The sequence below is a fragment of the Nelusetta ayraudi genome, unplaced genomic scaffold (assembly GCF_046127955.1).
Source record: "Nelusetta ayraudi isolate G7.1 ecotype Tasmania unplaced genomic scaffold, CSIRO-AGI_Nayr_v1 ptg000094l, whole genome shotgun sequence".
Classification (NCBI taxonomy): domain Eukaryota; kingdom Metazoa; phylum Chordata; class Actinopteri; order Tetraodontiformes; family Monacanthidae; genus Nelusetta; species Nelusetta ayraudi.
This window is the reverse complement of record NW_027466144.1, coordinates 2198882-2222248: the sequence shown is the minus strand read 5'-3', so window position 1 is coordinate 2222248 and position 23367 is coordinate 2198882. Positions and strand designations below refer to the sequence as shown.

The 23367-nt window shown below is 50.0% G+C and overlaps 1 protein-coding gene across 6 annotated transcripts in view; it reads left to right on the top strand.

Moving 5' to 3' along the window:
• The window catches only part of asap1b (ArfGAP with SH3 domain, ankyrin repeat and PH domain 1b), a 42331-nt gene that overhangs the window by 5615 nt on the left and 13349 nt on the right, over nt 1-23367 (top strand). For all 6 annotated transcript variants that reach the window (XM_076047655.1, XM_076047650.1, XM_076047652.1 and 3 more), the window contains exons 2-14: nt 9174-9246; nt 10795-10940; nt 12426-12500; nt 12879-12928; nt 13065-13194; nt 16011-16096; nt 16953-17028; nt 17462-17548; nt 18413-18513; nt 18889-18958; nt 20430-20517; nt 20649-20697; nt 21903-22069. In XM_076047655.1, coding sequence (XP_075903770.1) covers nt 9174-9246; nt 10795-10940; nt 12426-12500; nt 12879-12928; nt 13065-13194; nt 16011-16096; nt 16953-17028; nt 17462-17548; nt 18413-18513; nt 18889-18958; nt 20430-20517; nt 20649-20697; nt 21903-22069 — 1198 coding nt within the window. The remainder of the gene's footprint in view (nt 1-9173; nt 9247-10794; nt 10941-12425; nt 12501-12878; nt 12929-13064; nt 13195-16010; nt 16097-16952; nt 17029-17461; nt 17549-18412; nt 18514-18888; nt 18959-20429; nt 20518-20648; nt 20698-21902; nt 22070-23367) is intronic.

The window sequence follows — 23367 nt, the reverse complement described above, 5'->3', positions numbered from 1 at the left end:
TCCACCAGCCCACGTCAAGAAAAAAAAAAATCAGCATCACCGTCCAGAGGTTCCGGGGTCAGATGAAAAAAAGAAAATACAAAAGTTGTGTTCAGAGGTTTTTGCGCCCCGTGGTCAAAAAAGAATGGGGTTGCACGCACACGGGCGGGGCCACAGGTGTGCTGATTAGGTGATTAAGAGCAGGTGTGGTCACGACGGCCTGAGGGTCTGATCGTCGTTAACGAGGCCAAAACTTCCAACACAAATGAATTTAGGAGGAATTTAATTGAACCACCAAAGGCGACAGTAGCTGCGTTTCCATTAGTTTTTCGCAAAATAAAAGCGCTATTTCTAAAATTTCAACAACGTACAGTTGCGATTTGTAGGCCTTTCCATTGAACGGTAATTTTCGTCAAATCTCGTCCAGTGAGACCTCATTTTGAGGAGGATGGAGGTACACAGCATTTTACGTTTTCACTAGAAGGGAACTGGTCACGTGACCCCCGTACGTCACGTCCGCTGATGTGTAAATGCGAATACCTAACTATCAATACCTCTGAAAAACCTTTTAGCCACAGACATGTGAGTTTTCGAAGTTCAGGTGTTTCCATGACCTGTTTCTTTATAGTGATATTTAGGTTTTGTGCAAGTCTAGGGGTCATGGAAACGCAGTGCGAGTCTTTTTTTGTTATCGCCACCAAAAAAAAAAAACAAAAACTGGAAACCAGGAAATAAAACAGAAAAACCCCATCGGCAAGATGTCTTGAAGAATGAAGAGAAAAGTTACAGACGTGACCAATGGGAACCAACCTCAATTACCCCTCTCACACACACACACACACACACACACACACACACACACACATGCATGCATACACACAGATACACCGTCTTCTCTAAAGAGCTGGAAGCAGAAAGTCACCACGTGCCGCAGGAACCCGGCGAGGACACAACAACATGCTGTGTGTGTCTTTGTGAAAGCGTCCTGGGACACTGAAGACTTTCTGTTTGCCTTTGATAAAAACCAGCACTGTCGCCCCCCCCCCCCCGTGAAAGATGCAAGAGCGTGAAAAAAGTGAGAGACGGTCACCAGAGAGCGCAGATGACACGCGGTCATGTGACGCCCCACTTTTTGCCGTCGCACTCGCCATCCGCCCGAGCAACAGAGAGCCGCTTGTGTGCTTCGGATTTGGGAGCGTGTTTCCCTCCCCCCCCGTCCATTTGCTGTTTGGTTGCGCTCTCCTCAAATGCCGCCGTGTGATCGGCGGCCTTGAACTTCCTGTCCGGCCGGAAGTGAAGCCAGACCGATGAATAATTCAAAGCAGACAAGTTTTCTCTTTGCATAACAAAAGTGAGCGCCGGCTGTCCGAGCCGCTCAGCGCCACAGTCCGCTTCAGTCATTCATGGGCTGATGTCTTGTTTCCATCTCTGGTGTTACTTGGTTGGTCTCGGACTCCAGACCGCTTTTGAAGCGTCTCGGTCCCCCGCTTGTCCATTGCTGCTGTAACCGTGAAGTTTCAGTCAGGAATCACACCGTCCGAGCTAGCGCTCGGTCAAAAGACGTGGCCTTCAAGTGCGCAGGAGATGTGAGCGCCGGTCAGGGAAGCTGTGCTGGAATGCAGATGGCTGGCAGATTTGCATTCAATGAAAGAGCATCCTCCTCCTCCTCCTCCTCCTCCTTGAGCACCCCCCCCATCTCCCCTCCCCGTAAACCCCTCCCACTCGGCTCGGCTGCCACAGTGGGAGTCTGGACTCGGCGTCATGGATTGTTTTGCCGCCTTGTTTTGCCGCCTGTTGGCTGAAATGTGATGATGAGACGGACGGAGGGGCCGCAGCTGTTGGCCTACCTTCCCCTCCGCCGCCGCCGCCGCCGCAGCTGCACCGTGTAGATCATCAAGGGCTATTAGCCGGCAGCGGATTAGCCCCCCGGCCCAGACTCTGATCCACCCCCCCCCCCCCACACACACACACACACACACACACACACACACACACACACACAGGAGGAGCGAGTGGGTCAGAGCTCACATCTTTGTGAAGCTGTCCTCCTCACACGTATCTGCAGGATTCAATTCTCTGAGCATCAACACACATTTTAATCTTTGCTGTGTGCGATGCATTCAGACCACTTCTCTCTCTCTCTCTCTCTCTCTCTCTCTCTCTCTCTCTCTCTCCCTGAAATCCGTAATTCCCTCCTGTCTCACATTCTAAATCTATCTGCAACTGGCCTGTTTTTCTGCTCTTCTCGTAAAAGAGCGGCTTCGGCGGCCGCAGGGCACAAACTGGCCACCGTATTGAAATTGTACATTGATTTCCGGAGTTCGCTGTGCGATCTTTGTAATTCGCAATTGTACTTTGTTGAAATTTTAGAAATATCGCTTTTTATTTTGCGAAAAACTCTGATGGAAACGCAGCTAGTGAGGACTGGCCGTCTCTGCCTCGGCCCTGAAGGCTAAACGGCAGCGGCCAACCTCTCTGTCTGCTCTCCAGCTCCGGCGGCGCTCTGGCCTTGGATGGGATCAGTGTCTTTTGTGCGTGCGGACAACCGAGGCGGGCTTTCAATGCTACCTTCTCCTGGCACAGCTGAGGCTTCCTGTCCAAAAAAACCCGACACATGAGCTGACAAGTTGTTTACATCCTTTTTCCTCTGGATGCCTGTTTCTTGTCGGACGGCAGCCTTCAGCAAAACCCCACATGGAAAGGCGCCTGCCCAGCGAGGACGAAGCCTTTTGTCTTTGCGCAACAGTCGAAGTCTGTCTCCCCCAGTTGCTCAGATCGGTGCTGAACATCCAAATGGTGTGTGTGTGTGCGTGGGAGTGGATACACCTGTGGTTTTGGAATAGCTGCTCTGTCACCCGGCAGAGTCCCATAAAGTGTGAAATTTGAGACTAGCTCGTCTGCAGCAGAGAGGGGAGGGGGGGGGGACTCCAAGGAATGTTGTAAAGCTCCGCACTCGGCCTGCGACTTTGGCCAAGGACTCGTGAGTGGAAGGAGCGTCGGTGACTCGCTTATCACAAGAAGTTGGGGGGGGGCGGACACATTCTTCCGCTGCGTGCCATAAAGATTACGACGCAGGCGGCTGTCGGGGGTGGGTTTTTTTTGTGAGGAAGCGAAGCCGGCGGGGGGCTTATCGGAAGATCAGCGATAAGTGAAAGATAACAGCGTGTAGTAGTTTATTTTAGCCCGTGTTTGATCGGCCCGCTCTCGGCCCTGTTGGCTCAAAGTCCCGCTCCCCCTGCCAGCGGCCGGCCCTGGAAGTGTTTGCTTAAACCGTGTTTTGAAAAAAATGAATAAACGACGTGACAACAGTGAAACTATGTGATCTTGACCTATTAAATGGTGGTTTCGGTCACTGGGCTTGTTGACTGGAGCGCCGCTGCTTTCAAGCCGCGTTCAGACTGCCGGCCTAAATCCGATTTTTAGCCCATCCAGATTGAAACTGGATGGCTCTTTTGTAGTCTGAACAGTCACAAATCGCATGAAATCCGATTTCTGCAAAGCGGATTGAAACCAGACAGATGCGTCTCAGTGTGAACAGCTCCAAACATCTGTGAATCCACCCCTCCACCACCAGCAGCACCACCACATGCCGCTGCCTGTCTCTTGAAACAGTTGATAAGCCAACCGGATGATCAGTCTATTGAATCATTAAAAGTATCGATTTTTTATTGGCCCAAATGCTTTGATTGCTGATAAATGAGGGTTTTGAGATTGTTTCACACCAACAAAAAGCATCAGAATCAAACTGTCTGTGGCCTCAGCCCCATTTCTGAGGGTTTGATTGTATTTACTATGAGGGGGCTGGTATTTTCTGTTTCCTCCGCTGTGGGCTGCTGTCGAATTGCCATTGAGACTCACAGGAACCCAACGCCGGCCGTCATGTTCTCCTCATCAGCTTCAGGCTCCACCCACTATTCTCCTCGGCGGCCTGATGAACGTTGCGCAAACCCGGGTTTTGGCCCCACACATACCTGACTGCGAGGTGCGAACAAGACTGCGCTGCGTGGGTGCGATTTTGTGCAGAAGCCGCGAAGTAATGTGTGAAAGTGAAGCCGCTGCTGCTGCTGCTGCTGCTGCTGCTGCTGCTGCTAACACCGCTGCGTGTTGCATGCATGCAAGCGTGTCACTTCCTGCGCTGGCTGTCTGCAGCATCTGGACTAATGGAGTCCGCTCTGACCTCTGTCGACTTCCCTCGGAGGCTGATAACACTGGCAGGTCGACCCACTGCCAAGATCATTAGAGCTGATAACAGGCTGCGTGTTCAGCAGCGTGTCATTAAAAAAAGAAAAAAAAGAAAAAGTTCAGTGTTTCTCACTGAAGGCATCAAAACTACGTATGAACACACATTCTTTGATTACATATATCTTGCTCATATATTTGATGTCTTCGGTGTCTAACTGCAGTGTAGAAAGTTGTAAAGATAAAGAAAAAATGGCATGAGAAGGTGCGTCCAAACTTCTGACTGGTCGTGTATCAGCCACTCGCGTCTCGTAAATAAATTGTTGAAATTATTGAATTGATTTGAGCAACATTTTCTCTATAAATATATATATTTTAGAGGGAAACTGCCCATGAAGCTACAATCCAATCAGAACAACTGCATGACCCAAAAGTGGGTTGCGACCCATCAGTTGAGAAACACTGATCTAAGCGAGGCCAGGCAAGGTTTCCTAGTAGGAATTCAAAAATGTAACCGACTCCTGGTTTTGTAAAAGGCAAAAGAGGCAAAAAATCTCCGCCGTCCATCCATCAAAAGGTCACATCCTGCTGCTCGATCACTGGTACAACGCTCCATCAATCTCCGAGTTATTGTTGTGTCTGTCTTTCTGCACTCACTCCACGTCACAACGTGTCTGTGTGAAAAATATGCCGGCGGAGTTCTTGTGGAAACTGCTGCATCCTCCCATTTTTCCCTCCCAATTCCTCTCTCCGAGAGCTGAAGGCCTCTCCGGCTGCCGGCCCGGAGAAAGGGATGTGCATTTGTTTCCTGCCAATGAAAACGGCTCCCCGCCCTTCCTGCTTGACTCATGCCACATAGACTCAACATGCAGTCGGAACCCAAACAGGCACCGACGCTGCGTGGACAAACTTTACGTCTGCGAGGTGCCGTAAACACTTTGTGTGTGTGTGTGTGTGTGTGTGTGTGTGTGTGTGTGTGTGCGTGTGTGCGTGCGTGCGTGCGTGCGTGCGTGCGTGCGTGCGTGCGTGCGTGCGTGCGTGCGTGCGTGTGTGTGTGTGTGCGTGCGTGCGTGTGTGTACTTGAGTTTCTCGCAGCGGCTTTTTTCTTCCGTGTAATTACAAATGCGGATAAGGCAAAACATAAATAGCGCAACATGTGGTTCGGGGTGAGGAATTAAAAAAAGAAGAGAAAAAACGTTTAAAAGTGCTGCTGCTGCTGCTCCTCTTGGTAACTTTGAGTCTTAAAGTGCTGCTGCAGATGTTTTCAGCGTCGCGTCCTGCCTCTGAGGAAGCCCTTTGATAGCGGTGCCCTTTCCTGTTTTCTTCTTGGTGGGGAGGGGGGCAGTGAAATCAGCATATTAGCAATTCTGAGATGTCCCGGCCTGGTCTGGGCCACACTGGCTCAGTTGTTGTCCCGGCCTGGTCGCCGCGAACAAATGAGATGAGGGCAACCCCCTAGAAAATTGAGCCTATTTTAATTGCAGTAACTATAATTGTAGCTATACACTTTTCATTTCCCTCAGTACTTAGTGAGTGAGTAACAGGTAGAAGTTCAGGGAATCAGAGGGAGGTAGGGAACAGGAAAATACGAGGAAGAAACTAATACTGCTGAACTCCTATGTAATCTTATTTGTAACTTTTGCACCTCTCTGGCCGCTCACCTGTGGAGTCTTCGGGGCTGGAGGAGGAGGAGGAGGAGGAGGGAGAGATTCAAGGAGTTCAGGGAGCAAAAATCGGGGGGGAAAAAAGAAGGGAGGAGGAGGAGGAAGGGAAGGAGGGAGAGAGGTGAAAGAAAAACACTCCCAGCGAGGAGAGTTCATCCCTCAGCTGTCAGCGAAGAGCATTTGGTGTCATTAGACCGAGTGCCGCCGACCCCGTCGCCCTCCGGTGGTGGGGGTGGGGGTCGGCAGGACACCGACAAGCCCGGCCACTTCCTGCTTCCTGTCAGAGGACGGCTGCAGGGGAAGCGGCCGGGCTGCTGCAGCGGCGGGATAAGGCCTCGGGCAGGAAGGAAGCGGCGAGTCCAGCCGGACGACCTCCACTCACTTCGTCCAGCAATTAGCCTCGTCCCAGGCTGCGACCTGCTGGGCACCACCACCGAGTGTGTGTGTGTGTGTGTGTGTGTGTGTAGTGTGGGGCATATAGGGGGTCCTTCCCTTTCAGTTGCTGCATTGTTGCGTGTTGTTGTTGCACTGTTGTGTGACCTGTTGCGACGTCGCTGAGTCTTTGACAAGCTGTAAATTGCGAGAAATGACACACACTGGTGTCGGGAATTTTTCCACTTTATTTCCTGGTGTTTATTTTGTTGTTGTTGTGGCGATAACAAAAAACAAAAAAAATCCATCGTCTTCTGTGTTTCAATTAAATTCCTCCTAAATTCATTCACGTTGGAAGTTTTGGTTCAGACCCTCAGGCCGCCATGACCACACCTGCCCTCAATCAGCTAATCAACACACCTGTGGCCCCGCCCCCTGCAATCAGCCCCACCTGACGTTCAGCGGCGGCAGCTGCACTGACCAATGAAAGACACGCTCACTTTGGCCCTTAACTTTATTTTTCTCGTTTGTTTGCTCCGCCTACCCGAATGCCTCAAGTCGGTCGGCGTTCCCTCATTCAGGTGTGGCGTTTTTCTCATCTGCGTCTCACAGAATCGCAAAATTTCCTTTGCAGTTGCTCATTGAGCTTCTCCTCAACCTCAGAGCCACAGCTGACTCTGCTCGTCTCGCAGCTGAACACGTGATCGCATACAGAGTGGATTATGGGTGACCACCCCCCCACCCCTCCTCCGCCCTCTACCCTCCACCCTCCCGCACCCCCTGGGTGTCGTGCCAGCTGTTCCCAATATGAGGGCCGCAAAAGTCAATCCGCCTCGCTCACCCAACCCCCCGCCCTCTTTTTTTTTTTCCCCTCGCCCTCCCTCCGTCCTAATCAGCGCGCCAGACGACCTTCCGTTATAATCGCCGATGATAAACGCAGATTTAACTCACGGATGGAGCAGAAGAGCCCTGCGAATATCAGCCCAGTGAAAACGGAAGCACGGCCCAAACATCCGTTATAATGCCGAAAGTTGCTCCATTCATCAACAAAGCAACGGCTGGAGTTGTAACCCTGCGACTCTCTGCGCACCAACGTGGGCTGATGATGATGATGATGATGATGATAATAGCGATCGGAGGAATAACCCTCAACTCTGCCTGGTGTTCACGCAGCGAGGCCTGTTGTTGATCAGAGGAGCTGGGATTACAGGGTAAACACAGCCGACAGAGTTATGAGAGCGACTCCCACGTGCTCCCGGTGACTTTCATCACGGACGGAACCTTGGTTGGAGATAACGGAACCTCGAGTTTTTCTTCCCCAGGCATTGTGCAAGGGAAGGGTCTGTCCATACATGGCGGTGGGATCAAAGGGGCCTCGCAGGACAGGACAGGACAGGACAGGACAGGACGGGGCAGGACGGGGCAGAGTCCACAGCAACAAGCCGTAATTAGGGAAGAGCCGTGTACCAGTGGCCGAGGACGGCTTCATTATCCTGTGAAATTTAATTAGCCTTCTGTGCTTGCGTGCGTGCGTGTGCCGTTAACCCAGCGACCTTGGCACGGTGATGCTTTTTGCCCCGTTCATGATCTATTACAAGCGGGGCGTGAGTTCTGGTTCCAGTTCTGCTCAGGTGCGTTGTTGTCGTGTTTGGAGCTGTTCAAATAAATGAGGTGTGGAGGAGGGATGCAAATTAGAATTGAATTGAGTTGATTGACCTTATCGATCCATTAACGATTAAAAGCGCCAATTTTTTTTTTCTGAGAACCTGCATTTCACAATGAAAAATATCTACAGGTGAATTGCTGTTTCCTGCCACCACACTGTTAAAATGACATTAACTACCCATGGAAAACTTTTTCAATTAACTGCAACTAATTTGATTTAATCGATTAAATTCTTAATCGCCAATTAATTGATAATCGATTAATTAACATCCCAAGTGTGGAGTTTTACAAATTAGAAATAAGAATGTATAGTTTTATAAAACATAGAGAACTGGAAGTATTACAGATGAAGCAAGGCGGGGGGGGGGGACTGATTCCCAAACAGTGGCGCAGGCTCGAGATGACATCGTGGCTGTAAAGGAGTTTAAAGTCAGACATGAATCCTTTGGAATGGAACCTAAATCTTCCAGCAGGCGGCCTGTAACACATGTTTGAATGATGCGCGGTAACCCCAGATTGATTCCGTGGTTTCTCTGGCAGGCAGCGAGCTGCAGGAGTCTCTGCTGTAAGCCAGAGATGTTTATGCTGATGAATTTTCCTGGTTCGAGGATGTGTTTTTCTTCTTCTTTCTCCTCTTTCAGGAATCGGTTTGAAAGATTGGGTTCAGAGGTCAAAGGGGCCTTAGTTGGATTTGGCGGTGATTCTGCTCCTAATGTGGCTCTGCTTATGTCTGTAAATGAGAAAACCTCGAGTGCTACAGTTTATCAGATTCTGAGGAGTCGCTCATTTGTATTGCCCGTTATTTTAACTCCCCCGGGCCTGAAGTCGGGGCATTCATCTCTAAAACTGCAGGAAGATGAGGATTAATAACTCACTACACTAAGTCTTTATTTTTAGTTTTCGATTTTTTTTTTTAGCGTTTAAATGTTTTGTGGTGAATAATGGCCCTATTAGATGCACTTAAACCGCGAGCATAGACCCGGCGCCTGTGCGTTTTGCCTGTTCCAGAGGACAAAGGCTTTGCTCCGGCAGTCAGCAGCGCTGAGATAATGATTTATGCCACATTCAGGTCAGGCTCTTTATCGTCAGCCCATGTCTGCATTAGCTATGTGAAGTATGCACGCTTTGAACCCCTAAGCAAACATCCCTGGCCTTATGCTGCCAGTTATTGAAGTTGGCTTCAGCTTTTTTTTTTTTTATTTCACGAGGTTATTGCGAAAAAACAAGCTAATAAAATAAAATCCCTCTTTTTGTGTTGTTTTCATCGTGTGCGTTGACGGCTCTTTAAAAGTTGTTTTCTTCCTCTTTTCCCAGGCGCTGGACCAGGACCGGACCTCCCTGCAGAAGGTGAAGAAATCCGTGAAGGCCATTTACAATTCAGGACAAGGTGAGGCTGCCCGGCGCTCATTTCACCCGGCCTAGAAATGCTTGAAGGTGATGGATGTGTTAACAACCTAAAGACCCGGGGAACACACACAGAGTGTCACACACTTGACTTTATTCACAAAATTTCAATTTAGAGCTCAAAATGAAAACCTAAATAAAAACCTCCTTTCTGTCATATTTTTTTTTTCTTCTTGTGTTGTGGCCTTAGTCCTCTTTTGTTCCCCAAATTGCTGCTCCCGGTGAGAAAAGCGAATCAAATGTTCCAGCAGGATATTAGATAAATGAATGTAAATGAGATGGCTGTTGGTGCAAATCTACAACAGAGTCAGAGAATTGTTCCTAATTTCGTTAAAGGGCCCGAATGTTTTGACTTCCTTTGTGTGGGGAAACGGCCAAACTAGCGAGAGGGGAAGCGAGAAACTCGTTCAATCAACAGAAAGACGGTTTTATCAGCAGTGAAAAGGTTGAAATACGTTTTAGCTGCTGGATGGTTGAGCTCTCCAGGGCGCCTCTCTGACCCGAAGACGCTCCCGGCATTCCTCCTCGCATTAAGGCAACACCGCGGAGCCACTTCCTGTCCGTCTCCTCTCCTTCTCTCTCTCTCTCTCTTCCTTCAACCTGGGGGACGGACGTGCGGCTCTGACGTCCAGATAAATCGCTCCTTTCACCAGCAGCAGCAGCTGCAGCACGACGCTGCCAATCAGTCACGAGTCGACGTCACGCGGCCGTGATTTCAGCGTCTGGGCGCCGGACGGAAGCCACTCTTCATAGCAGGGATCACTTCACTATTTCGCTGTCGGGATGAAAAGATCTCGGACGATTTTGAAACTCGCCGCCGCCTCTCGCTCGCTCGGCGGCTCCAGACCGAAAGTCGCTAATGATTGTTTTGGAGCAGACGGAGGGACAAGCAGAGACTTTGCCTGGGCTTTTATCTGGCTGGACCTCCCACCCCACCCCGCCACCCCCCCACCCCCGCGGCAGCGTTCAGAGGACGCTCTGTTTTGGCTGCAGCAGTACAAGTGGTGGCAGGGACACACAGGCACACGCACACACACATGCATGGACTCACACACACAAAATGGAAACACAGCCGGTTGACAAAGTAAAAAGCAGCTCGGCTTTTAGAGAGACGCAGTCTGACGTCACTTTTGGGGGGGGGGAGGGGGGGGGAAGGCAGCCAATCACAGAGCTGGAAGAGACACGATGGAGAAAAGCTTGTCTGTAATTGTGCAGTGAAACGTTCAGAAAAGGTTCATCTTTCATGTTAAATGTACAGACTTAATTTTTTTCACGTCATCGTTTTCAGCTGTTTCATATCAGTATCAAACGTTCAGGGTGTTTTTACTGTTCTCTAATGTAAAAATGGGTCAAAATGGACCCTCAACATTATTTAAGGGTTAAATATTGTGTTCCCTATGCATTTTTCATTGTGGAATTTAGGTTCTCAGGAAAATTTGCCACTTATCAATTCATGAGTTAATCGACCGATAAGGTCAGTCAACTATTGATTCATGAATTAATGGGTAATTTGTGTCCCTCCTCCACACAGACCACGTCCAGAATGAGGAGAACTTCGCTCAGGCTCTGGACAAGTTCGGCAGCAACTTCATCAGCCGCGACAACCCCGACCTGGGCACGGCCTTCGTCAAGTTCTCCTCGCTTACCAAGGAGCTGTCGGCCCTGCTGAAGAACCTGGTGAGTAGTTCACAACCCGGGACGGACTCAGAGGGAGGGCGGGTTGGGCGGGGTCACAGTGTTTCCTGTCTGCACTCGTGTGTAAGTGGTTTAGGATTTGGCTTTAAAGGTAAGATGGGGATTACGAGTCGGCCGAGTGGTTGGCGGTGTCTTGACAGGAGGAGCTGTGCTGAGGGCGACGCTGATGCAATAGTAACCATGCAGCCACGTAGTCCAAAGTGTCCTGCAGCCTGACAGACAGACAGACAGACAGACAGACGGCACCTCTTTCTAAAACCTTTTCCTCCTCTTATCTCCCCTGGATGTCCTCCCGCTCTGTTTCCGTCCCAGTGGCTGTTTTGTTTCTATTATTCCACCTCTTTCCCCGTCACTTCCTGTTTGGCTGAAAGCGAGATTACGCTCTATAAATATATCCTCGGCTGCACCGCCAGACATTTTTTCCTTCTTTGTGTGTCCACTCGGGAGACCTCCGGAGAAAACCTGTCGGCTTTATGTTCCGGCTGCAGGAACACGAGTTCATCGTCCCTCTTCACTCTTTTCCATTTTGAGTTTACGCATTATTTCTATTTTTTATTTTTTTTTATTTTTTTTTCAACCGTTCATCATTTCCCCCCTGAGGTCTGCTGCTGTGCGTGCATGCACTACGAATGAGTGTTGATGAATAGCGCCTGTCCCGGACGCTCTTTATGGTGCTGTCGGCTGAAATGTTCCGCTTCCCGAGGCTGATCTCACCCCCCCTCCCTCCCTCCCCCGGTGCCGTCAACGTTTTATCTCCTTTTTTTTATTTATTTGGAGAATCGGTCATGGTTTCCCTGCACCGCGGCTGCTCGGAGCAGCCGGCCAGCGCGGGATTGATCCTGACGTGGGCCAAATGCAAGCCCAGCGCTTAGGAAGCACATTAGCGGCCATTAAGCGTTGTTTACCTCCTTGTGACCGCCGCCGCTGCCGCTGCCGCTGCCGTGCTTGTCTGGACGTGGCTGGACGCCGACTTAAATGCTCAGCGTGGCTGTTAACGACCTCGCTGATCCTGGCCGTTAGAGCTGCAGCCGCTCACACTCTCTCCCTCCTCCCTCCCTCCCCCATCTCTTTATGGCTCCCCTTGTTTTAGGGTTTTCCCCCACTGAGAAACAAACTGGAACGCTCGCGTTGCTCCCTTCAGGTGTCTGGCGTTATTGCCACCTAGTGGAGTGATGCCAAAAGCCTCAGTCCATGGCTGCATGGATAATTAATGTGTGAATGGATCTGATTTTCCGTTCAAAAAAAAAAAAAAATGGCTGCACTCAATGGTTATTATTTACTCATTAGCTGCATTTCCATGACAGTTTTTCACAAATTAAAAGGTTCCTAATTCATAGTTCTGTATTTTGTACTTTAACTACTTGTTAAAGTAGAGGTACGAAATTTCGTTCCTCTGCATGTGTGAATGTGTTGTCGGCATGACAATAAAGTTTCCCTGAATCCTTGACTTCTTTGTCCGTCCTTCAGCTCCAGAGTCTGAGCCACAATGTGATCTTCACCCTGGACTCGCTGCTGAAGGGTGACCTGAAAGGCGTGAAAGGGGTAAGATGCACTCCAAAACAGCCCCTGTGTGTGTGTGTGTGTGTGTGTGTGTGTGTGTGTGTGTGTGTGTGTGTGTGTGTGTGTGTGTGTGTGTGTGTGTGTGTGTGTGTGTGTGAGATCCCACTGTAAATCTGGCAGAAGTAAACACAGCCTCTGTGTTGTGCTTGAGGCCAGCGGCGGATAACTGGGTCATGAACCTTTTGATGTGTGTGTGTGGGTGTGTGTTGGGGGATGGGGTGGGGAGTATATGAAGAGGGGCGTGGCCTGGCCTGCCTGCTGTCCTCCCAGGGCATAAGTTGAGAGCAGAGGGCGGGATTTTCTGGCACTCGTGCGACCGTCCAAATATCTGACCTCTGGCCGACCTTCTCGCGCCTGCAGGACATAAAGAAGCCCTTTGACAAGGCCTGGAAGGACTACGAGGCAAAGTTGTAAGTAGACTGGCAAGACTGCATTTGCACCGCCTGGTTCCTCGCATCGCACCCGACACCGGACCAGAACCGGTTCAATCACGTGCAGGGAAACCGTTGGCGTCGCCTCAGCGGCCTCTTCCATCTCTCCCGACAGTACAAAGATCGAGAAGGAGAAGCGCGAGCACGCCAAGCAGCACGGAATGATCCGCACCGAGATCACGGGGGCCGAAATCGCCGAGGAGATGGAGAAGGAGCGACGCCTCTTCCAGCTCCAGATGTGCGAGGTGGGTTCGAGAAAGCCAGGGAAACGTTTTGTGGTTGGTTCGCTGCTGACTCGCACAGAGCAACTGTGCCGTACCGCCGCTCGCTGCGCTCAATACATGTGTAATTACAACTGCAGCAGTTTGCTTGGGAAACTGGTGGGCTGTCGCCTGATAAACCAGCAGTTCTCCGCGCGAGCTCGAAAGATTTGCCTTCCGTTTCTGTAAAAGTGGGGGAAACCCTCACAGATTGACATCAGTGCAGCCGGCGGGATCTCCAAACTGCTCCCTGTCGACGGGGAGAAACCTGCAGGAGTCTGAATGTCAGATAAACCCACAAACAGAGACTCGTCTTCCTGGATCGCACTCTTTTCTTCTCTCTATCTATCTTTCCGCTCCCGCTCCTCTCCTCTCTCTGCTACCTGTAGCAACCCCCACGCAGCGCAGCGGTATTTTTGGTTTCACCACCCGCTTATTAAAGTCCCACAGTATGCAAAGTCTCCTCCAGCTGCTGCATTTAAACCAGGTTTTTAGGCTCCGCTCGCCTTCTTATTCTCTCTCTCTCTCTCTCTCTCTCTCTAAGATGATTTGAATAATTTACAGAGTGGCTTAAACGCTCGTGCGGCTCCACGTGTCGTCTGCACCTGAAACTCTGTCTTTAAACTTTAACCGCCACAAACGTTTGCCTCCTCGTGTTTCCAGTCTTCTGCCGCTGTTGTTTCACAGCTCGATTATAAATGGCCGAGTCGCACGTTTGAAGAGAATTTGACGAGCAGAACTAGCACGAGCTTCTCGCTGTGCCCGGGAGAATCAGAACAAACTGTTGGAGCTTCTGCTCCACTTTGCCAAAAAACCTCTCTGGATGTGGGTGGCGGCGCCCACGCGTTGTTCAATATTTTATCCTGTGATTTTTTTTTTTTTTCTTTTCACTCGAATTACATAATCTCTCGGCTATGTGAATTATTCACAACAGGAACCCGCTGCATTCCTCCTCTCCTCTCCTCTGCTCTCCTCTCCTCTCTGCCGTCCATCTGCGCTCAGGCTTGTGGTTTTAATGTCGGCGACCGCACGGGGCTCAATTAAAATGACAAAGAATTTTGTTTGCAGGAATTCCTAAACGTTCAACTAACAAAACATGTGCAGCTCCAGCTGGTGGAAAGAAGTGGGGGATTCAGAGAGCCTGGAATATATATTTTTATCTTGTTTTAATGACTCCCGTAGACGATATCCGTGCGTATCTGAACATGCAACCTTCTCTTTAAACTCTGGAGATGGTTGTGTGTGTGTGTGTGTGTGTGTGTGTGTGTGTGTGTGTGTGTGTGTGTGTGTGTGTGTGTGTGTGTGTGTGTGTGTGTGTGTGTGTGTGTGTGTGTGTGGTAACCCCAGTAGATCAGCAGTTTGTTTTGCATGGATATTGAGCAGCGTTTTGATAAACCAATGAGAGAACTTGCGGCAGATCAGATTTTAGTTCAACTCATAATGTTTCCGAAAGCAGAAAATGATCCGAATTTTCTGCTTTCAGATCAGAAAAAAATCTGAAAAATTCATCTTGAACAATAGATTCATTTTGATTGTAGACTTTTTTTTTAATATATATATATATATATATATATATATATATATATATATACATATATATATATATATATGAATGACGCGTCTTGACAAGATCAATCAAGTCATAGTTTCAAGATTTTAATTTAACCTTGCATGAATTTGATCATGACTGTTCCACTGACGAACGGCGTCAGCTGAAAACATGCGGACGCGGCGGTGACGGCAGCGAAACGCTGCAGAGGCCTGTTGTGGTGGTCGTGGCTGCAGCGCATCTGCGTCTGGACCTCCCATTTAACCTCATTTCTCTCCGCTCTCACGCGGCCTCCCCCCATCTCCCCCATCTCCCCTTCCTTCTCGCCGCCACGTTACCCAATCGCTAATATTACCAGGATGCTCTGTCTGCTCCCTTTCCATCCTACGCCATCCAGGGTGAAAAGGGAGCGAGCGAGGAAGAGCGACAGCGCTCAGCAGGGTGCATGATGGCGGCGGTGGCGGCGATGCAGCTCTTTTACACACAAAGGGGCCCAAAACGTTGCACATGTGTTGCGGCGGCCGCACGGCGTTCAGACAAAATGTGGATAATCTCCAATCCGGCGGTCGCCCTCGCCAGCAGACAAAAGGGGACGTCTGCACACGCCTGCGTGCACCGACGTTCACACGCATGTGTTTTTCCACTCATGCGTGCGGCGCCGATGCGTGCATCCACGCACGTGAGGGGGGGGTGCGAGACAGTGAGTCGACGTCAGAGCTTTTGTGCCGTAGATTAAATTCCGCTGCAGCAGCAGCAGCAGCAGCTGAAAGTGGTTCTTCAGCCGCGACTCCTGGCAAATCCCCGTGGATTGGGACACAGCGGGATTAGCTCAGATTATCTTTGATTCGTTTGTTTCAGCAGGGGGGCGCGAAGGGGGTGGGAGTGGCCGTCTGAGGACTTGCGGTTTGCTTTTGAGTCCAGCGACGGCCAGACTGAGCAGGCAGAAAAACAAACGTTGCGAAATCACGCTCGTCATCGTGCGTTTTGAAACTTTATTCAGTTCAAGGCCAAACTCGTGTTTATTGGTGCCCTGTGTGAGGCGAACGCTGTGCCCCTTGTCTGTGTTCCCAGGCGTGATTATCATAATTCACAGCCTTTGCTTGACAGCGCAGACGTCCTCAGTTATTTATTTATGTATTTACGTGTTTACCTCTGAGCGATTATGACTATTAAAGCCCTTCAAACGCTCACCGGGCGTCGCGTCTTCCTCCTCTCCACGCTTGACCTCTGCCCTTCTCTCGTTGCTCCGCAGTACCTGATCAAAGTCAACGAGATTAAGACCAAGAAGGGAGTGGACCTCCTCCAGAACCTGATCAAGTATTACCACGCGCAGTGCAAGTAAGTCGCCGCCCGAATAATCCCTCCCAATCCTACTACACTTGTGAGGTATTTGGCCGTGGTCCTGCCTCGCAGAAACTGATAGTTATGTTCGCAAGACTTTTTTTGGTTGTTTTTTTTCATAGTTTAGTTTTAATTACACTGCTAAGCCAAATTTGGCCCGCGGGCCAGAGTTTGACACTTGTAGTTTTCACCAGGGGTCACCAACACTGGGTAGCCCCTCAAAGACCACATGAGCAGCCTGCTCTAAAAATAGCACAACTCATTGAGCTCCATCTAAAATTCAATTTTAATCCAAGTTGTTCAGTCATTTTTGATAATTACTGAGAAGTCATTAACATGATCATTGTCTTCACGTAGATCAGTGTCATTAGTAATCATATAGAACTAAAGGCTAACTGAGAAGATGTGTAATTTCAGGAGAGGCTAGCAAACTAGTTGCCCTTCATATGACTCAGCAGCTATGAAGTAGCTGTCTGGTTCAAAAAGGTCGCTAACTCCTGGTTCACACATTGAGGGAGGCAGCCAGTGTTGAAGACCTGGAGGTGGATGGAGTGAGCATGCTATTAACGGAGAGCGGGAGGGGAGGAGGGTGCGGCTGGAGAGGAGCCAACGTCGGTGATTTGCAGCCGTCGTCGTCGGATCCCTAATGGCTTCCCGGACGTCCTGGCCGCCTCCGCAGATCTGCTGCACGTGAAGCACCGGCCCGGGAGCCGATTCCTCTGCCGTCCGCCCCGCCTCCGTTGCGCAATGACATTTGCAAAAGCAGTAATTCTCCCAAAGTGTCGCCTCGCCCTGTTAATTCATTCTGATGCCGGCCGTGTTCAACCTGTGCTCTTCTGTCTCCGCTCTGCAGTTTCTTCCAGGACGGCTTGAAGACAGCCGATAAGCTGAAGCAGTACATAGAGAAGTTGGCGGCTGACCTCTACAATGTAAATGCATCTTGTGTTTTTTCTCTTTGAAGGGGCCCGCTGTAATCCCTCCCTTGTCCAGCGGATGACTTGAAAGGAGCTGCAAATTGTTTCTAAGTGGGACTAAATGACGTTGTTCGTAAAAAAAAATATTAAAAAGATGGCGTCATTTCGTACACGGATCATCTTCTGCTGTGATCAGACGACCTTTGATTTAAAGCAGATGTTGTTTTTTCCGGTAATAGCCAACCACTATTGGCTTATTTGCAGTTGCTGCAGCGAGTTCGTGCCTGAAGCTGCACAATGTTCACTGCTGCAATGATACTGTGAAAGAGAAAAAAGGCAGATGTGGCACAAAACCATTGATGAAGTTTGTTGTTTTGTCAGAAATGTCCTAATTTGACGACTTGTTGTTATGAATCTTGATGTTGAAGAATCTTGATGTTCTGCTCAGATCAAGCAAACTCAGGACGAGGAGAAGAAGCAGCTGACCGCCTTGCGTGATCTCATCAAGTCCTCCCTCCAGCTGGACCAGAAGGAGGTAGGGAGGCCACGCCGAGACACCGCCCAGTCTAAAATTAAACTTTACCAAAACTAAATAAAAAAAAATTAAAAAAAACACTACCCCAGTTCGGACTCACCCAGTTAAAACAGGGCCATTGTTCCATCCTGAGTCACTCCGTCCAGGTGGCGTCCAGATTCCCCCACACCCACACTCTCACTCTGACACTCTGGCGCTCTGGCACTCTGGCCACTGCCAGGTTGGCTACAGCTGCTCTCCTGCAGCGCAGAGCGAGTGTCCAGTGCTGTACCATGCTGGTAGCCAGTGTGTGGCAGCCTTCTGCTGGTGACCAGTGTTGTGCCTCACTGGTTGCTCAGTGGAGAACCGTTCTAGAACTGCCGCAGCACTCTTGACACTCACTGCCGGCGCTCTTGCATGAGACACTCTTGTGTGCGCGGTCGCCTCCAAATTGGACCGGAGGTTCCGCCGCGGTCGCGCTGGCCGACCGGCCGACCGTACACACACGACTTGAGTCTTTCACCCTCACGGAGCCGTGCACCTGCGCTAGATCTTTCACACCTCTCCACTGTTATCTCCCTTCTTTGCCCACTGCTTGTCTGGAATCAAGTCTAGAAGAGTAAGTGTCGGTGCACGTGGAGCATGCTCTGCATGACGCTAGCTGGGTTTGGCCCTGTAGGAGTGTTGCACAGCATGCCGTGTCCTTTTCTTTTCTTTCTTTTGTAGCGATTCCCTCCCCTCTTGAGAGCAGAACCCCTAATTTAATGTTACAGGAGGAGTTTTCTTTTGTTGTTGTCGCTGTTGTGCGTTTGTGTCCGTGTGGCATCATGATGTCCGTCAGTGGCCATTCGGTCGGTGTTTAACGGCGCTCGCGGCTCTGTGCAGGACTCGCAGAGCAAGCAGGGCGGCTACAGCATGCACCAGCTGCAGGGGAACAAGGAGTTTGGCTGCGAGAAGAAAGGCTACCTCCTGAAGAAGAGTGACGGGTGAGCCGCCCATTCAGCCATCAGGCTGCGGAGGATGCGTCGCCCTTTACTGCTTTCTGTGTAAAAAAAAAAAAAATGAAAATGGCGTGTTATGATTGGACGGAGGAGGAGACGGAATATTTTTTCAGTCATCAAAGAGAAAAATATAACAAGCATTCTTGGCAGCAGACAAACGTTAACAAGCTAAAGCAAACGTAATTCTTGCAGGACGAGTATAATAAATGATAAGAAATAAAATCCAGAGTTCTCAATCGAGACCAAAGGTTGAGAAGAAAGAAAAGATTAAATTTCTCCTTACAGAACAAATATTCAAGCAATGTATTTCAAAGCATGCGGCGCTCCTCCTAACGCTCCTTCTTCTTTACGTTTCTGCAGGCTGAGGAAGGTGTGGCAGCGGAGGCAGTGCTCAGTGAAGGGCGGCATGCTCACCATCTCTCATGCCACAGTGAGCGCACGCCAAACGCACACACAAAAATACACACACGCGCTCGCACAGCCGCCTTGAAACACAAACACAGCCCGAAACCCCCGGCACTGAGCTGAGGCAGGAGCGCCTGGTGCGGGGATGCTGCGCCGGGGCTTCCTCAGTCTGGAGGCTGGCGGAGTGGAATTGACATAGATGGGTTGCCATGGCAACCCCTCCTCTCCCCCGCCTCCCTCCCCCTCGCCCGCCGCGTCGGGCCTGCTGCTGCTGCCTGGGTGACTCATCCCAGATCCAGTGTGAATGTTACCGTACATGTTTGGCACGTCTGCGGCGGCGTCTGCGCTGTTGTGCAGCTGCCGTGCGGAAACCCCTCCCCCTCCCCCCACTCCCCTTGTCTGCTATATAAAATCCAAAGGGGGGAGAAAAAAAAAAAGCCCTCATTAATTGTGTTACACTTTCATCTGAGCAACAACCTCCTACTGAGCCTCGGACAAAGAGAGCCACTCCACCGAAGCGCTAAGCCAAATCTGGAAGCTAAGCTAATTGTGGCAAAGCAGTGCCAGATGTCTCATTAGCCGCTCGTAATCAGTGCAGCGTCCTCCCATTGCTGAAAACACAAGACCTTCTGCATAGAGGGGAATTAAGATGTATGCTTCCATTTGGAAGCAAACTAGAATTGAAAAAAGATGAAGATGGTCTCGATCTCGAAGCTCTCTAGTCTTGAGAAGCTCTCTTGTCTTGAGACGCTCTCTAGTCTTGAGAACGTCTTGGTCTCGGTTGGTGCGGCCTTGACCGCAACGCTATTATGCAGGTGTGCCATGTTTGTTTCTTTGTCTGCCTTCCGCCGAGCCCAGTCTGCGAAATGGATGAGAGAGTCGATAATAGCTGATGAAGTCGGCACTCGCGGAGGATGTGAAGGGTGTTTAGTCGTTGCATAATGTGAAGGGTTGACGTGACGCGAGCTCCTCTCACCTCTCGCTTTTCCGCTACGGCATCGAGATCTGAACCTTCGTGCAGCCTTTTTTCCCCTCCTCTGAAGTCAGAAGTGATGTTGAACTCCCCCCGAACCCGCCCGTCACCTCGCAGCCGCCTGGGAGTCTGTGATCTTCTCCACGTCAGGTGGCACTTCGCCGGCGATGCAGCTCCTCTTTGTTGCTGAACTCCCAGTGACTCCGCTCGGAGGTGGCGTCCTGCCAGCAGCGCTCCGAGGCTCATCCCGGCCTGCTCCAGCTCCACCATTAGCACGTGTCCCGGCCCCTCCGCCGCCCCCCGCTGGCCGGCAGGAGTCGGTGCCCGGCGGGCCGAGCGCCAACGCCGAGTCATTTATTAGAGCGGAGGGCTCGCTGGCCGGCGCGTCCAGTCCAAGAGTTCATCCACTTCCTGAAGCACTCGGCCGCGTTTATCGTCTGATTGGCTCAGTGTGTGTGTGTGTCTGTGTGTTTGTGTGTGTTTCCACAATGTTGAGCCGCCTCGCTCTGCTGTGTGTTCACAGTCCAACCGGCAGCCGGTCAAACTCAACCTGCTCACCTGCCAGGTCAAGCCCAGCCCCGAGGACAGGAAGTGCTTTGATCTTATTTCCCGTAGGTTTGGCCTCACTTCACTCCACAAAGTGTTACCACATCCTAAATGCTTTCTGTGTCTGTTTGTAGCTTTTGGTTTCCCGGCAATAAAACCAATTTTCTTTTCTTTTCTTTTCTTTTTTCATCCCCAGACAACCGAACATATCATTTCCAGGCCGAGGATGAACAAGAGTTTGTCATGTGAGTAAAATTCCTCAGTGACCTCCAGTGAAAAGCCTGCAGCTCCTGACATCTATTATGTACTTGATTCACCTTGATTCAACACTTTCTAATAAGTACACGTTATTAAGCATTAGTTAAGTATTAATAAAGCATTAATAAGCATTCTGACATTAATATTCATTCGTATGTTGTTTATAAACACAGTTATAAAATCTATGAGAAAATAAATTTGTGAGTTTTTATAAAACATCTGCTAACACGTTCACTGACCATGAAGCATGCGCTAGATGAGCTTATTACTTAGGAGTAAAACATTTATAACTGTGTTTATGGAGTATATACCCACGAGATCCCGCAACACTTTTGCGATATACTTCTGTATGGATGCGTCTGAAAAACCACCTCACGAGAGCGTCAAAACCTTTTAGCCACATTTGAGAGGTTTTTCCATGACCACTTTTTTTATTGCGAGATTTAGTTGCTTTTTCTTTTTTGCGTAATTCTAGGGCTAATGGAAACGCAGCTAGTCGCGCTCTTCTCGCCGCAGCGACTTTTGTGGGATTTTCAATTAAATATTTACTGCACCGTGCTAGGGCTCCGAGCACGCTCCCTCTCAAAAAATTCAAAAATAAATACATCAATGTTTTGGCCGTGCCTCCAACATGGTGTTGAGGTTTTTTTCTAAGTCTGCATCTCCCCCAGACGGCCTGGGCCTCTGCGGCTTCCCCCCGTCTGCTTTGCAGAAAAGACAATGAGAGAGGAAGTGCTGACGTTCAAGTCACAAAGGAGGCTGTTAGAGAAATGCAGCTTTAGTGTTTCCTGTTTACCTCAACCCCGCTGACCACTGCGTGCGTCGCCGTTTTTCCAACGGATGCACTCCACCTGCAACAAACACAGTGTCTGGTGTTGCAACTCACCATCTTAGCTTTGCAAAGATTCTTCTTTTGCTTATTTTTTGTGTCTCGTTTGTATTCCTGGTTGAGCAACTGATGAGTCGGCTGCCGGGGAAAGACTGGCTAAATATTTACGCATGTGAATCATAGTAATTAAGACAAAAGTATTTCCTAATTTCTGAATCATCCCCCTCGAACAAAGAGCGCAAGTTGACGCAGCCTTCTCGCACTCGACTCACGGAGTATTCTAAAGAGTGGACTCTGAACATTTAGCCCGAGCCAGAGCAAATGTCCCATTTGACACCGCTGACATGCCTCCGATGTTTGCAGCTGGATATCGGTGCTGACCAACAGCAAGGAGGAGGCGCTGAACATGGCGTTCCGCGGCGAGCAGAGCAGCGGCGGCGAGGACGGCCTGGAGGACCTGACCAAAGCCATCATCGAGGACGTGCTGCGCATGCCGGGCAACGAAGTCTGCTGCGACTGCGGGGCCGCAGGTGTGTATGCATGTGTGTGCGTGCGTGCGTGCGTGCCTGCGTGCGTGTCTCTGTCAACGCCTGTTGAGATTGCACTGCGGCTGAAGGCTGCACTTTATCGCAACACGCTCGTCTTGAGAACCTTCCTCCGTGTCACAGCAGCACGACGACTTCCTGTCCTTGAAAGAAACGGCGGTGCCTTTCAGACAAGCTGCGTGTCCCAGTGTGTGCGTGTGCGTGTGTGTTTCCTTTAAAGAATGTGTGTTGTTGGCAGTAAGAATCTGATCCTGACACACGCACACACACACACGCACGCACACACACACCAACACAAGGAAGAAGCATCGACTCAGCACTCAGGAATGACTTGGATATTCAGAGCCTCTGACACTTGACACACACACACACACACACACACACACACACACACACACACACACACACACACGCCGACTGATGGGACTTTATGCTCTTAGGGTGGGGGAGGGCAGGGAGGGGCATTTCTGAGCTTTGAGAAACACCATTGCGTCACATGGTTACGTAAGACACGCCCGCTCCGCTGGCCGCTGCAATCTGCACAGTTGGAGGGGGAGTGGCTTAGTGGGTGTGAGAGGGGAGGGGTCGTCTGTCATGTCGCCTCTCTTCTAGGTAGATACATGGATAGATAGATGTGCTACGCTGTTGCAGCACTTAAAAAACTGCACAAAACATAAACTATACACTTGTTACAAAAACACTGAAATCAACCTGTGTACAACAAACAACCAAAGCAGATGTGCAAAAGACCATTTGTGCATCATTTGCCATTGAGTCCAGGAATAATGTGGCGAATGCTCTCTGTCACACAGTGGGGAACTGTTGTAGGGGGTCATGGTTCCATGCAGGAAGGACCTCTAGCAGCGGCCGCTAGTTTGGCCGACTAGCAGGTTACATGCGATGGATTTTAGCTCTGATTCCCATCAAATCAGTTTGTTGTCTTGTTTTGTCTCGTCTTGTTTCCACGGCCCTCTGACATTGAAACCGCCCGCTCGGCTCGTCACGCCGCGTACGGCTAAAAATAAGCTCCTGTAGGATGGAATCAGCTCAGGAGTCAGATACAAGTGGTGCAGCTGCGAGATGGAATCAATTCAGCCGTCAGATAAAATAAAACGACTACCAAAGCCCTCCGGGAGGATTTGGACGACTGAGCCAGTTGAAAAATTCTGGGTTGTTTTTTTTTTTTTGTAGAATTGAAAACATGTCTTGCTCGTTCCGGCTCTCCTCGGTGCGCATCCCGTGAAAAGGTTGGTGCACTGCGGTGACATTGAAAGGTCGCTGCT